Source organism: Canis lupus, chromosome 25, assembly GCF_048164855.1.
Source record: "Canis lupus baileyi chromosome 25, mCanLup2.hap1, whole genome shotgun sequence".
Lineage (NCBI taxonomy): Eukaryota > Metazoa > Chordata > Mammalia > Carnivora > Canidae > Canis > Canis lupus.
Window position 1 is genome coordinate 20,804,789 of NC_132862.1, and position 14,128 is coordinate 20,818,916.

At 39.8% G+C, this 14,128-nt stretch overlaps 2 protein-coding genes across 4 annotated transcripts in view; one reads left to right on the plus strand and one right to left on the minus strand.

Annotated features, from left to right (window-relative positions):
- Window positions 1–2,970: 2,970 nt before the first annotated feature.
- On the minus strand, window positions 2,971–9,903 carry MED21 (mediator complex subunit 21). Of its 3 annotated transcripts, none has more exons than XM_072798590.1 (4): window positions 9,759–9,902; window positions 5,270–5,384; window positions 4,646–4,746; window positions 2,971–3,443 (listed from the first exon to the last, which is right to left on the minus strand). In XM_072798590.1, exons 1-4 carry the CDS (start codon window positions 9,798–9,800, stop codon window positions 3,267–3,269), a joined length of 435 nt encoding a protein of 144 aa, XP_072654691.1. In that variant the 5' UTR covers window positions 9,801–9,902; the 3' UTR covers window positions 2,971–3,266. The 3 variants fall into 3 exon arrangements, with proteins under 3 accessions (XP_072654691.1, XP_072654690.1, XP_072654692.1); XM_072798589.1 differs by having other exon boundaries at window positions 9,714–9,842; XM_072798591.1 differs by lacking the exon at window positions 2,971–3,443 and having other exon boundaries at window positions 4,680–4,762; window positions 9,759–9,903.
- Window positions 5,729–14,128, plus strand: part of TM7SF3 (transmembrane 7 superfamily member 3) — a 50,413-nt gene continuing 42,013 nt past the window's right edge. Inside the window, exon 1 of the mRNA XM_072798580.1 lies at window positions 5,729–5,745. Within this exon, the coding sequence (XP_072654681.1) occupies window positions 5,744–5,745 (2 nt within the window). The 5' untranslated portion in view covers window positions 5,729–5,743. The remainder of the gene's footprint in view (window positions 5,746–14,128) is intronic.

Consider the following 14,128-nt stretch of genomic DNA (forward strand, 5'->3'; position numbering starts at 1 on the left):
CTGAGGGTAGATTAAAGTTCAGGAGTTTTTGAGGGGAGAAGACTAAAGTTTGATCCAGTTGTAACAGGGCATTCTGTCCAGATTGATCGATGGGGACAAACAGTTCAAATAACCCTTTATGAGACAAAGAATAGGAATTTGGAGGTCTGGGTCTAGCTTTGTCACACGTAAACAAAATCAGAGGGATAAAGGTAGTTCTTTGCAGGAAGCCATTTGACAGAAATACAATAGGATGGAGGAACTTAACTGTTTTCCAAGAACACAGTGTTCAACTGTCATTGGCCAGGCACTCCATAGGCAAAGGACAGAAAAATTGGTTGGAAACTGTTTTACATGTCACACACAAGACTACCTCTCTACTTTTAGCATGTCCTGAATGGGAGTATCTTCTCTGGCATTTATGTGGGGAATTATAAGTGTACATGAAGTCTATTCCAATAATACATTCACAGTAGAAGCTATAGCCACAGTGTTATCAGGTCAGCCTAAGTTATATTTAGCAATAAAGTTATATTTAACTTCCTCACTGGTTACTTTGCTTAGACCCAAAGTTGAATTTGCATGTCCTCTCTCCCACTAGGCCAAGTATGATAGTAACCTGGGTGTCCATATCCAACAAAGCCATGAAGGTTTGTGTTCCTCCTTTCCTTAATCCCCCAGAAAATTCCAACAGGGACATAGGGTCTATGGTCCTTTGCAAAGAGAAAGACCATTGCCCCATCTTTAAGGATTTTTCTCCTTAAAACAACTTAGATCTGGGTAGAAGGGGAGGGAGGAATTGCAAGATGAAAGACATAGATATCTATTGTTTTCTGTCCTCCCAAAGCCGTGTACCAGGCAGCAAAATCATCACTGCCCATACCATTTCAGCTTTAAGGACTTCCTCATCCAACAGCCATGTACACAAAATGATGGCTAAGAGAAGCTACTGTATACAGTCTTTATGACTTATCTTATAAAATCTTTATGAATATTTCAGAATATGTATTACCCTTTTTTATAACACCTTAAACCAGAAAAAAACAGGTAATTTCAAATATAAAAATCTCAGGTAAGGATAACAGTAGTCTACCAGCTTAATGCTATATAACTTTTTGCACTTCTTTCTTGCAGCTAATTGTATTATTCAGTACTTTGAATATTACTTTCTTTTGTCAGTTCCTTATCTTCTACCTCATGCTAGTGTTTAAAAATTCATTTTATTTATTTATTATTATTATTTTTTAAAGATTTATTTATTTATTCATGATAGAGAGAGTGAGAGAGAGAGAGAGGCAGAGACACAGGCAGAGGGAGAAGCAGGCTCCATTCTGGGAGCCCGACACGGGACTCAATCCCGGGACTCCAGGATCACACCCTGGGCCAAAGGCAGTTGCTAAACCACTGAGCCACCCAGGTGTCTGATAAAATTCTGATAAATTTTAAAGGGACACCTATCTCAATCAGGAGAGTATGTACTTCTTGATCTTGGGGTTCGAGCCCCATGTTGGGTATAAAGATTACTTAAATAAGTAAAACTTAATGGGGTGCCTGGGTGGTTCAGTCAGTTAAGAGTCTGCCTTCAGCTCAGGTCATAATCTTGGGGTCCTGGGCTTGAGTCCTGCATCGGGCTCCCTGCTCAGCAGGGAATCTGCTTTTCCTCCTCCCTCTCCTCCCTGCTCTGCTCATTCTCTCTCTCTCTCCCTCAAATAAAATTAAAAAACAAAAAACAAAAAATTAAAACAAAAAATCTTAAAGAAAGAAAAAGAGAAAGCAGAAAGCAAGGAAGATTACTCATGGGGCACCTGGCTGGCTCAGTTAGTAGAGCACGTACTCTTAACTTCAAGGCTGCAAGCTCAAGCCCAAAAGATTACTTAAAAATAAAAATTAAAAAAAACTTAAGTAAAACACATTTTAAGTGATATCAGAGAGAATAAGCAAACATTTTAATATCTATTGGTATGGTAACATTTAATATAACTCTAAAAATTAATGATTCTATAAATTGTATTTTGGAGTTAAAATGTGCCCCTAAACAATATTTTTCAAGAACTATGGAAGAAAAAAAAAAAAAAAAAAAAAAAAGAACTATGGAAGAGCTGGATTATGATGGGAGTAACAGAATCTCAGACTATTGTTCTTGCACTTTCTTAAACTCTGGGTAGTACTAGATTGCAGGAAATGTAGCTGAGCATATTCTGAAAACTGTAGCCTCAGGAGACAGAACAAGTTACAATATGGAATACATTTCAACTCCAGCATTCTAGTGGAAATAATCAGTGGATTAAAGAAGAATAAAGAGCTGGCTGCACAATCATATTTGATAATACTGATACAAATGTAAGCAATAATAAACTAAGGTAGAATGCAGAAAATGAATTAAAGTAACTGATGTAGCAGAATTATGTTCTGGTCAGATTAGAATGCAGGAATAAAGACTAAAAGGTTAACAAGGTCAGATGACGGAACCTTCAGATAGAGAAAAAGGATGAGAAGGAATCAGTAACTCTGGGAACATACGTTATTATGCAAATTAAGAATGAAAAAAGCAGGTCAAAAGATATGTGAAAGGATAGTTCAGGATGAAGAAAAATCCTCTCATAATAGCACTGCAATTCTATGATAGGAAAGATGATCATATTGTAACTTGTTCTGTCTCCTAGGCTTTTCTCAGTAGAAACACATGGGAGATGAAACAAAATGGGTATGAGGTTCTGGAAAAAGAGGAATGTTTCCATAAAAGTGATCTAATCTCTCACCGAACTACACTAACCCTAAGTTTCTTAAAAGCAATATGGTTTCAGAAACCTTCCTTGCTCAAACTCCAAATTTATATAATGTCACCTCTGAAGAGGCAGAAGGATATCAACCTATATTGAAATGTCTCATATCTCTACATTTACCATTTCTCCTTTGGCTTGAGGGATATTTGATTTGCAAAAAAGACTGTAGAAATTTGATAAAAATAAAAATAGAAATGTCACAACAGAATTTTAAAGTACATCTGTTTAATAATAATATAACCATTAATGCAATATCTGCCTCAATAATTTCATTCCAATAATAAAAAAATGATATGATGGTTTAAAACTGGTTCAATCGCAATTTTAGAGGCTTATTTATCAAGAGTGAAAATAGAAGACTATTAAAAAATAGCTAAAAAGGTAACATGTGTCATAGTGCTTAATGTTTCTGTAACTGTTGGTAAGGCTTACATCTAAATTTGATGCAGAACTCTTAATGGCACTGAAATAGTTCTTTTCTCACCCACATGGTAGATACCGGTACTATGAGTCTGGAAGAGACTGGCTATGGGTACCACTCCTTGTCTTCAGTTGTGACTGTGCAATATCAGCAAGTGCACTTTGTATCTTTTCCAGAAGCATGTCCCCTCGGTAAACAACATCCTCCAGACATGTAGCAGCTTCGTGGTTTTCTTCTTCCAGCTTATACAAGCTAGCAGCCTTTGTAAGACACAAATTTAAAAATCTTTTGAGAAATGAAAAACTTGGAGATTAGTTAAGAGTTGAGAAGAAAAAAAACTGCAGAAGTATTTATTTTTAAATCTGGATGATTCTGCAACCATTATGATAGATTTTTCAGTGTCAGAAATTCTAAAATCAGGGGACGCCTGGGTGGCTCAGCAGTTGAGCATATGCCTTTGGCTCAGGGCGTGATCCTGGAGTCCAGGGATCGAGTCCCACATCGGGCTTCCTACATGGAGCCTGCTTCTCCCTCTGCCTATGTCTCTGCCTCTCTCTCTCTCTGTCTCTCATGAATAAATAAATAAATAAATCTTTAAAAAAAAAAAAAGAAAGAAACTCTAAAATCAGGTAACTTTTAAGGAGCTTTCCCTGTATGAATTACTTAAAAGAATGAATTTTCAATTAGAGATCTCTGTCTAGATGTGACACTCTAGATGTGACACTGCTTTTGGACACTACTATTCTACACACCCAGAATGCCACTCTCCTCTCATTCTTTGCTAGGAAAAGAGCCAAACTGAGAAGACTAAGAAGTTTCCTTATAGCTCGAAATTGGACAACCATATATATTCAGCATGATCTTTAATAGACTACAGTAGTTTACAATTAACAAAACTTCCATTTTAAAACTTAATCTTGGGGTGCCTGGCTGGCTCAGTCAGTGGAGCACGTGACTCTTGATCTCAGGGTTGTGACTTCGGTCCCCATGTTGGATGTAGAGATTACTTAAAAATAAAATCTTTCAAAAATAAATAAATGAAACTTAATCTTAAGGAAACTTTGAATATTGTAACAAAAGGTATTAAATCTTTGGGGCAATGACTGGCTCAGTCAGAGGAGTGTTGTGATTCTTGGATCTTGGGGTCATGAGTTCAAGCCCTCATGGGTTCAGTGTAGAGATAACTTAAAAAAAAAAAAATCTCCTGGGCAGCCTGGGTGGATCAGTGGTTTAGTGCCACCTTCAGCCCAGGGCATGACCCTGGAGACTGGGGATCGAGTCCCACGTCGGACTCCCTGCAAGGAGCCTGCTTCTTCTCTGCCTGTGTCTCTGCCTCTCTTTCTCTCAGTGTTACACACTCTCATGAATAAATAAATAAAATCTTAAAAAAAAAAAAAAAAAAACACCTCCTTTAATCAAAATACTCTACTAGCAAATTTCTCAAAGGAAAAGAGATTTTTACCTGTAAAGCAGCTGTAGATTCTTCACTGGGTAATGAATCTATCAAAACATCAATGTCCTTTGCTGTTCGTGCAATTAGTGCTGCAAAAAGCTGGGCATATTCTAAAGAAAGATATTACTCATTTAGAGTATTAGGAAATGTCAAGTTTTCAGAAGTAGAAATTAAATTTGAACCTAATGAAACCAGAGAAGGTCATAAACTTTTTCTGTACTATGCTTTGAATGATTAAAATGTAATTCTAACACACCAACCCTATCACATGTTTGAGAAGTAGCCTTACTATTAACTCAAATTGGGAACTAAACATAATTATTTCATTTTTTTAGGACAGTATGTCAGTCATTTGAATAAAAGAATATGTAAATGGAATGCCTTCCTTATTAAGGCCCCTCAAGTGAAATTCTGCTAAATTCATGTAAAGTCAGCTGTAAAGGAATAACAATCTGCTTTTTGTCATGAACAGAATTACGAAATGTAGAATAACTAATGAAATCATCTTTTATAACAAAACTTACAGTAATATTCTCAAATCATAAGTAAGCTGTATTTCTCAATAAATTTAATATTAAAAGATTATAAAGATTATAAGGGTCAAATGAAGAGAAGCCAAGAAAATCTATTTACCTTCTGTAGGATTAGCTGGCTGATCTTTGTTAATTGCTGTCTGAATATTACTGAAAGAAGCAGGAGGACCACACTGCTGCAACACTCCAATGGCATTACAAAACTGATCTGCAAGCTTGAAGCCAAAGAAAATGTGTCAGAGTTAGAAAGGACTGATCAGTTTTAAGGATTTTACCAGTAACAGCAACAAAAATAAGTTTCTAGAATAACAATATCTAAGCAAGGGAATAAAACAGGAAGAATCTGGGATAAAATTAGCTAGTTATTATTAACAATGATTAAATGTTTAATCACGCAAGGAAACTAGGTTTGGTATCAACATAGTTGAAACAGTTAACAGGAAATACAAGATAATCTTTGTTTTCTTCCCAAGGTAACAGAATGATAAGAGAAATAAATGCCAACACTTGTTACAAGCAGAAGTAGGGATTTTTGGGGGGTAGCGGTGGAAGAAAGCAAATCTGACTGGCAAATATGTAAGTATGGCCTTAGGATAAATTTTAAAATATGTAATTTATATACAAAGTATTTGATCCCTTTTTTGAGACTAAAGTAGTTACAACTATAAAAAAATAGTGGGGAAAAGACTCCACCTGAAGAAATTATAAGGCCATGATGCATGAATGAAAAAAGAAACTGTGGTACACACACACAGGCACATCATTCAGCCATTAAAGAAAAACGGGGGAAATCTTGCCATTGCAACAAGAATAGACCTTGCGGGCATTATGCTAAATGAAATAAGTCAGGGAAAGACAAATATTACATGATTTCACTTATATGTGTAATCTAAACAAAAACTGAGCTCACATACAAAGACTCCTGGTTATCAGAGGTGAGGTGGGGCTTATGGTGGGCAAAAAGGGTGAAGGGAGTCAAAAAAGTACAACCTTCCTATCCCCTTAAGTCATGGGGATATAACGTACAATATGGTGACTATGGTTAATACTGTTTGTATATTTTAAAATTGCTAAGAGTTATCTTAGAAGTTCTCATCAAAAGAAAAAAAAATGAACTTTATAACTACAGTACAGTGACATGTTAACTAGATTTATTGTGACTTCACAATATATGCAAATAGTGAACCATTATGTTGTACACCTGAAACTAATGTTCTGTCAATTAAAAAAAAAAAAAAAAACCTCTACCTTAAGTACTTGGAAATGTTTTCCTCTGTGACTCAAGCTGTAAACTCCCAGTGCTCTAACAGTATTCCTTAAACAGTTTTGAAGACAAGAGAATACCAGTTCCTTACAGTTGGCAAAGTTAAAACTCCTATCCTCCCCACTAGCTTCCCTCAATAGTCCTGACCTTTTGAATCTCACTTATTTCCAATCTGTAACTATTTCCACTAAGTTTCTCTGCCATTTTTTAAATGACTGAACTCAAAGTCAACTGTTTCCTTTAATATCTAATCTTATTGAGAATCTCCTAGTTATAAACCAGTCTAACTTCAGACTCTTAATCTCCTTTCATCTTCAAATAGTTCTATTTTCTTTTCATTCTATCATTGGAACAGCAGGAGTTCAATTATCTCACAACAGAATTGTTACAATAGTCTCCTTCTAGTTTTCTAGTTCACTACTTATTTTACCCTGCTTAAAAATTCTGAGCTCAGGGGCATCTGGGTGGTATAGTTGGTTAATTGTCCAACTCCTGGTTTCAGCTCAGGTAGTGATCTCAGGGTTATGAGATCAGGCCCTGTGTAGGGCTCCACTCTCAGCAAGGAGTCTGCTCAATATTCTCTCCCTCCCCCTTTGCCCCTCCCACTTGTGTTCTCTCTCTCTCAAATAAATCTTTATTTTTTTTAAAGATTTTATTTATTCATGAGAATACACAGAGAAGAGAGAGACAGAGAGAGGCAGAGACACAGGCAGAGGGAGAAGCAGGCTCCATGCAGGGAGCCCAATGCAGGACTCGATCCCGGAACTCCAGGATCACGCCCTGGGCTGAAGGCGGCACTAAACCGCTGAGCCATCTGGGCTGCCCTCAAATAAATCTTTAAAAAAAAATTTTTTTTTTTAAATTTGAGCTCACCCCAACATGGCCTTTAAGATTAATCTCCAACCCTTCAGGCTATTTCAAAGCTTTCGATAATCTAAGTCAACTCTACTTCTTCATTTTCTACTAATTCCTTCATATATACCTAACTAGTGATAAATTCATTCCAGACTATACTGTGTTGCTCATGTTTTGCTACTTGTAATGGCACAGTATTAAGTGCTTAGAAGCTGTACAGATGTGGATTCCAATTCTGGTTCTAGTAACCTGAGTACAGTTTTTAATTTTTAAACTGGGAACATTTTCACATTACACCACTGTTCTAAGGAATAAAGAAAACACACAAGCATAAATATTCAACACAGTGGCTAACTGTTGTGTTCTTCAAAAGCTCTCTCAAGATCCATTTATTCAATAAATATTAAAAAAATCAACTCTATGACAAGCATTGTAATAAACATTATAATGAAACAATGAACAAAGGCACAGCTTCTGACCTCATGGAGTTCTCAGGGGGTAAAACAAATAACTTTAATAATTTTACAAATAATTACAATTCAGATCAATGCTTAGAAGATTTCCTTTACTTCAGTTCATATCACTCTCTATTCCAATTTACCTCAGCACTTACATTTGAAGGCGCTTGATTCATTATAAACACCTAACCAAATCTTACTTTTAAATTATTTAAATGTCTTGAGTATATGACATCATTCCAATTAGACTGTAAACTCCTCAAGGAGTATTTTTCTGTAAACATGAGAGTGCTTACATACACATTAGGCATTCACACTAAACCTAGAGATTTCTCTCCAAAATCCAATTATCAGCATGCTTACCCTGGAGTCAAGGCCATATTCACTGTCTCCTATTATCTCTCTGGTTACAAGACATGTATGAATATGCAACATTTCTCCTAAAATAACATTTCTGCCCAGCAGCATCGTTACAATTTGATTCTGAAGAGCCTCAAAGTAATATCTCCCAGAAGGAAGTTGGCTGGCAGCCCACGCATGTCACCATAAAGTAGAATTTATCTTAGTGACTTCATCAACCTTTAGGGGCTAGCCCTCTCAGTCCTAAAAGGTCTTATTTTATTTACGGAGTAAGTCAGTTTTATTTTATTTTTTTTAAGACTATTTATTGAGAGACGGGGGGGGGGGGGGGGGGAAGAGGGAGAGAGGCACAGACACAAGCCCACTCCATGCAGGGAGCCTGAGGTGGGACTCGATCCTGAGTCTCCAGATCACACCCCGGGCTGAAGGTGGCGCTAAACCGCTAAGCCACCCGGGGCCGCCCGGAGTACATCAGTTTTTCACAAGTCGATTCCCCCCTCATTTGAAGTGAACAAAGATGGATGCAACAAGAATCCTAACTTCTTATCTTCCGGTGTGAAAAAAACTGGCAAGGGACCAGATACTTCGATTTTCCAGTCAACATATTCTCTCTCTAAAGACATTTGACCTGGGATATCAAATTATAAACAGATTGGCAGGCCCGGGTGGCTCAGCGGTTTAGCGCCGCCTTCGGCCCAGGGTGTGATCCTGGAGACCCCAGATCGAGTCCCGCGTCGGGCTCCCTTGCATGGATTGTACTTCTCTTTCTCATGAATAAATAAATAAAACCTTTAAAACAAACAAACAAACAAAAAAACAGATTGACAATGAGAAATATAACTAATGGCAAACTGTTGAACTCTTTATGGTCATGAGCACATGAATCCTCTGGTTCGCATGTACTTTCCAGTCAGGCATAACAGGAAAAAAATAATAAGGATCAAAGTAAGGGGGTCGGCTTACAAGAACTGACCCTTAACAGAAAGTAGACTTTTTGCGACACATTAAAGACTTAAATAAATGGGAACATACGCAAGGATTAGAAGATTCACTCTCCTAAAGATGTCAGTTTTCCCAAACTGATTGATGCCAGGGAGCGCCAAGAGATGGAACGAGACCCTTTGTCTCTGGGAACCAACGAAGAGGAAACAGAATTTCTCACCTCACCATCACTCCAGGCTCAACCTGCAAAGTCCTGACGCAGGAATACTCTCGGCTGACATTTAACAAAAAAATATCCAATCGTCAGGAGCACAGTTTCTCCTTCGCGGCTTAACACTGATAAGGGAAACAAGGAGCTTCTGCCGCTTTCCCCCTTACCCCCGAAAGAGAAGTGAGCCCAGAAGTACGACTGGCAGTAAAATAAAACTGTTCCCAGAGAACAGGACAGGACCGTGACGCCTAAGTGTCCTGACAGAGAGACCCCCTACTTTTCCGGTGAAAGAGGCTGCTGCTCCCTCAGCTCTCCGCGAAGCCGGCAGCCGGCCTCAAACCTCCCAGGACGCCGCGCCGCCTCCCGCCGCCGCCAGCGCTTTCTGCGGAAGCCCTGCCCCAGTCCGCTCCCCACTTTCGTGTGTTTTTCCCGGGGCCCTTTGCCCTCGTTTTACCTTAAGAAAGGGGAAGACAGAGACCAACAGAGCAAAATCGCTCACCGAGTTCACCGCGTCCTGCAGCTGTGTGAGCCGGTCCGCCATGTTCCTCCTGCAAGCTCCGGAGGCTAAAGCAGCTGCTCGCTCGCTATTGGGCGGCTTCAGGAAGCGTCGTAGCCAATCACAGGCCAGCGTTCTCGGAGGGGGTGGAGTCAGCGGCCCTCCGCGCCCGGCGAGTAGAGCGCGGGTGGGACTTTTGCGAGGCTGTGTTTCGGGCAGCTCCGCCCGCGAAGGCGCCTCGCGGAGGTTTTTTTGAGTGACTTTGGGGTGGGGGTTCCGAGTTCCTTCGTTTTGGGTCCAGCAGACTCGTTCTCGAGGTTTTCGGGTGGTAGACAATTTTACGGAGATGGTTAGATGCTGCAGTTTTTAGAAGTGATTTTCCCCATCTTCCCGTGTATATTCGTTTTTAAACATTGCCTTGAATACTTAACGTTACTTTGGATTTCCAGGTGGATCACCAAATATATACACAGCAACCAACTCAGGAATACTTGGGGGTCGCGATCCCGATTTTAACTTCAACAAATCCAAATTAAAATTCACCAGGCAATCTTGGCTGTGTTAGGGTGTCTCCTCTGGGGGGGTGGGGGTGGAGGGGGTGATGGGCCACCCAGGTGAAGACTGGGTGCGTGCTTTAATTCTGAATGTGGGTGTGCTGGGGAAGCTGACACATGGGATGGAAAGCGTCCAAAACAACTAAGCACTAAATCGAGCTGTATTGACCGCGTAAGAAGAAAATGGTTGGGGGCAGCCTGGGTGGCTCAGTGGCTTAGCGCCGCCTTCAGCCCGGGGCGTGATCTTGGAAACCCGGGATCGAGTCCTACGTCGGGCTTGCTGCGTGGAGCCTGCTTCTCCCTCTGCCTGTGTCTCTGCCTCTCTCTAATAAATAAATAAAATCTTAAAAAAAAAAAAAGTTGGAAAAGGAAGGTTTCTGTAGGCAAAGTGAGTAGCAGAAGAGTGGCATCTGGAGTTCAGAGGTAAGGTGTGAGTGCAGTTAACTAATAAAAATCTCGCTCCTCTGACAGCGAGGAACTCAGTAGGAAGAACAGAAGAAGGTTGGTGGAGAGGAGAGTGGAGGAGGTTCCTGGAAAATGAGCCTTATGTGTAGGTAAGGGCAGGGACAATTTTTAAACAGATAAGGTGTGCAATTTATACTTAGCCGTGAGACCTATTGAGGATTTAGTGTGAAGGAAGATAATAGGAACTTGGTATCTGGAGCACCTGGCTGGTTCAGTGAGTGGAGCATGTGCACTTGATCTCCCGGTCCTATGTTCCACGTAGCCCCAGGTTGGATGTGTAGAGACTACTTAAAAAAATAAAAAAAGAAAAGAAAAAACAGAACTTGGTATCTAAGGAAAGTTATAGCTAGGGGATACTGTGACAAGAAATAAACCTGGAATCAGCAAATGACTGGTTTGTGGACTTGGGATAGACTTATACACCCTCCCTATCTGGCTGATTATCCCTGATTATCCTACTGGAGTTGGGGGAAGGTGGGAATTATCCATTGAAAACTCAATTTGTCACATTTGCCCTAGTCCTAGCTGGGAAGCTCTACTTCTACTTTACCATTCCTTCCCCTCAATCCCCAATCCACAGTATCTGCTGGGACCTAATTAGGAACCTCTCCAGGTGAGTAACCTACTCCCACATAATGGGAGTAATGAGAGATAGCTCTAATTTGTTTTAACTAATATGGGGTAGTCTTGTGACTCTCTTCTCATCCTCAATTGGCAGTACAATTTACTGAATGCTTGCCACTACCAAGAAGTTTGTTAGGTGCTGTGTTTGCAAAGATGAATAAACCAGGGGCTCATTAGGAAGAGGGCTTTGGGGGGAACCTGGGTGGCTCAGTAGTTGAGCATCTGCCTTCGGCTCACGGTGTGATCCTGGGGTCCTGGGACTGAGTCCTGCATCAGGGTCCCCGCGGAGAGCCTGCTTCTCCCTCTGCCTATGTCTCTGCCTCTTTCTCTCTCTCTCTCTCATGAATAAATAAATAAAATCTTAAAAAAAAAAAAAAAAAAAAGGAAGAGGGCTTTGCAGTTCCAAGAATGAATGGGTTTGGGCCTAGACTAGGATGTTGATAAGAGAAGAGGAAAGGTTTGTTTTGAAGGAAATGTTAGCATGAGTTGGTGCCTGGTTAGGTATAGAGGAATGAATGAGAGAGCCCATAAAGGAGAGTACCGTTTTGCGGCCTGATTGAAAAGAACCTGGGCACCTGGCATAGAGGAACCACTTCAAGACAACTTTTGTCCTATCATTACCTTCTTACAGGTTTTCAGTAGCTCCACTAAGACCTCAGGTTGATGTACAGCAAACAGATCCAGCTGCCTTTCCCAATAATATTCTGAGTGAAATCACATTATTCATCCTTGGTCCCTGAAACCCTTGGTTTTCAGGTTTCTTAAGACTCTTCTGGTGATGGACACCTTTAAGAATCAGATGTAAGCTATGACCCTTTCCCTAGACCAGGCTAAAATTTTGTGTATATTTTTAAGGGGCTTATGAACCTCCTGAAGGTGAACTTCAGGGAAAAACCCACCTTTCCAGAACAGTCTCTTATGTCTAGCTCAGGATTTTTCAACATCAGCACTAATGGCATTTTAGGTCAGATTTTTTGTTGTTCTGGAATGCTGTCGTGTGCCTTGTAGAATGTTTAGCATCATCACTATCCTCTACCCATGAAGTGACAATGGCAAACTCCCCTTCCAGTTGTGACAATACAAAATATCTCCAGATATTCCCAAATGTCTCCTGCAGGGCAAAATTACTCCCATTGAGAATCACTCTTTCCTCATTCTTTACCCTTATCCAAGTAATTTCTTTGCTGCTATTTCTTTATCTTTTACAGTTTCACCTTTCAGTGTAAATTTTATGAATTACTGGAGTCTACATGGACTTCTCCTTTTTCCCTTTTATGATTTTGACACTCTTTCATATGCTTTCTCATTTGCTGTTCTTGCATTCCCAACTGGATTATGTGGTTTGAAGAGCAGAAACCCAGTATGACATATCTCTTAAACACATAATTTTGGTCAGTATGTTCTTTTAAACTTCATATAATTTTTTTAAACATTTTTTTAAATTTATTTATTTACGATAGTCACACTCAGAGAGAGAGAGGAGAGAGAGGCAGAGACACAGGCAGAGAGAGAAGCAGGCTCCATGCACCGGGAGCCTGACGTGGGATTCGATCCCGGGTCTCCAGGATCGCGCCCTGAGCCAAAGGCAGGCGCCAAACCGCTGCGCCACCCAGGGATCCCTCATATAATTTTTTAAGTTCATTTATTTTTTTTTAGTTCTTTCTACACCCAGTGTGGGGGTAGATCAAGAGTCACAAGCTCTTCTGACCAGGCCCACGAGGCATCCCTAAGCTTCATATTCTTAAAAGTTTCAAACATATAAAAATAGAATAAGGGCAGCCCAGGTGGCTCAGCGGTTTAGCGCTGCCTTCAGCCCAGGGCGTGATCTTGGAGACCCAGGACTGAGTCCCACATCGGGCTTCCTGCATGGAGCCTGCTTCTCCCTCTGCCTATGTCTCTCTCTCTCTCTCTCATAAATAAATAAAATTTTTAAAAAGATAGAATAATAAGGTGGACACTCATGTATTCATCACCCAGCTTCACTTATCAACTCATAGCCCATCTTGTGGTATTTTGTTTTTTTTTAGATCTGTAGTGACTTTTTTTTTTTTTTCCAGGAAAAAAATCATTAACAATTCTTAGCATTCTAGACTCTTAACTACCTTTATTACCTACTCAGTCACAATTTATTAAAGATCTAAAACATTCCAAGCACTGGGCTAAAATACCATAAATAAGCATTTGCTATACCAGACTCTCTTTGTTCCTTTGTTGACTATCCACTCACCTCATTTTAAACATTTCTTTTTTTAATACAATCCTTCCTGAAACCCTATAATAAGTTCATTGCTCCCAATGTTCACCACAATTGTTCCTTATACTTCTGTTATTGCACTTAGCATATTGAGATGTAATTATTCATATATGACTAATTCACTCACTATCATGGGCTGCTTGTGGTCAGGAATCATTAAAATTGTCTCTGTGTTTCCATTACCTAGCACCCAGCATTTAGCCTGGCACATAGAAGCCGATGAGTGCATATTTGGGGACCGAATGAATACATTTCCTAGCAGAATGATTTCCATATAATAGTTACAAAGTAAACATTTATTGTATTTAATTTAGTAAGTATCATCAAAATAATGTAACCCACAGGAACAAAAGAGTTAAAAAAAAATACAGAGGGAAGGTGAGATTAGAGTGAGATAAGATAAATAGTCAAGTTTCACAAAGGGCTGCTGAGTTAGGGACAGATGAGGCTATGCAGGGAAAGATAAGGGAAAGGCC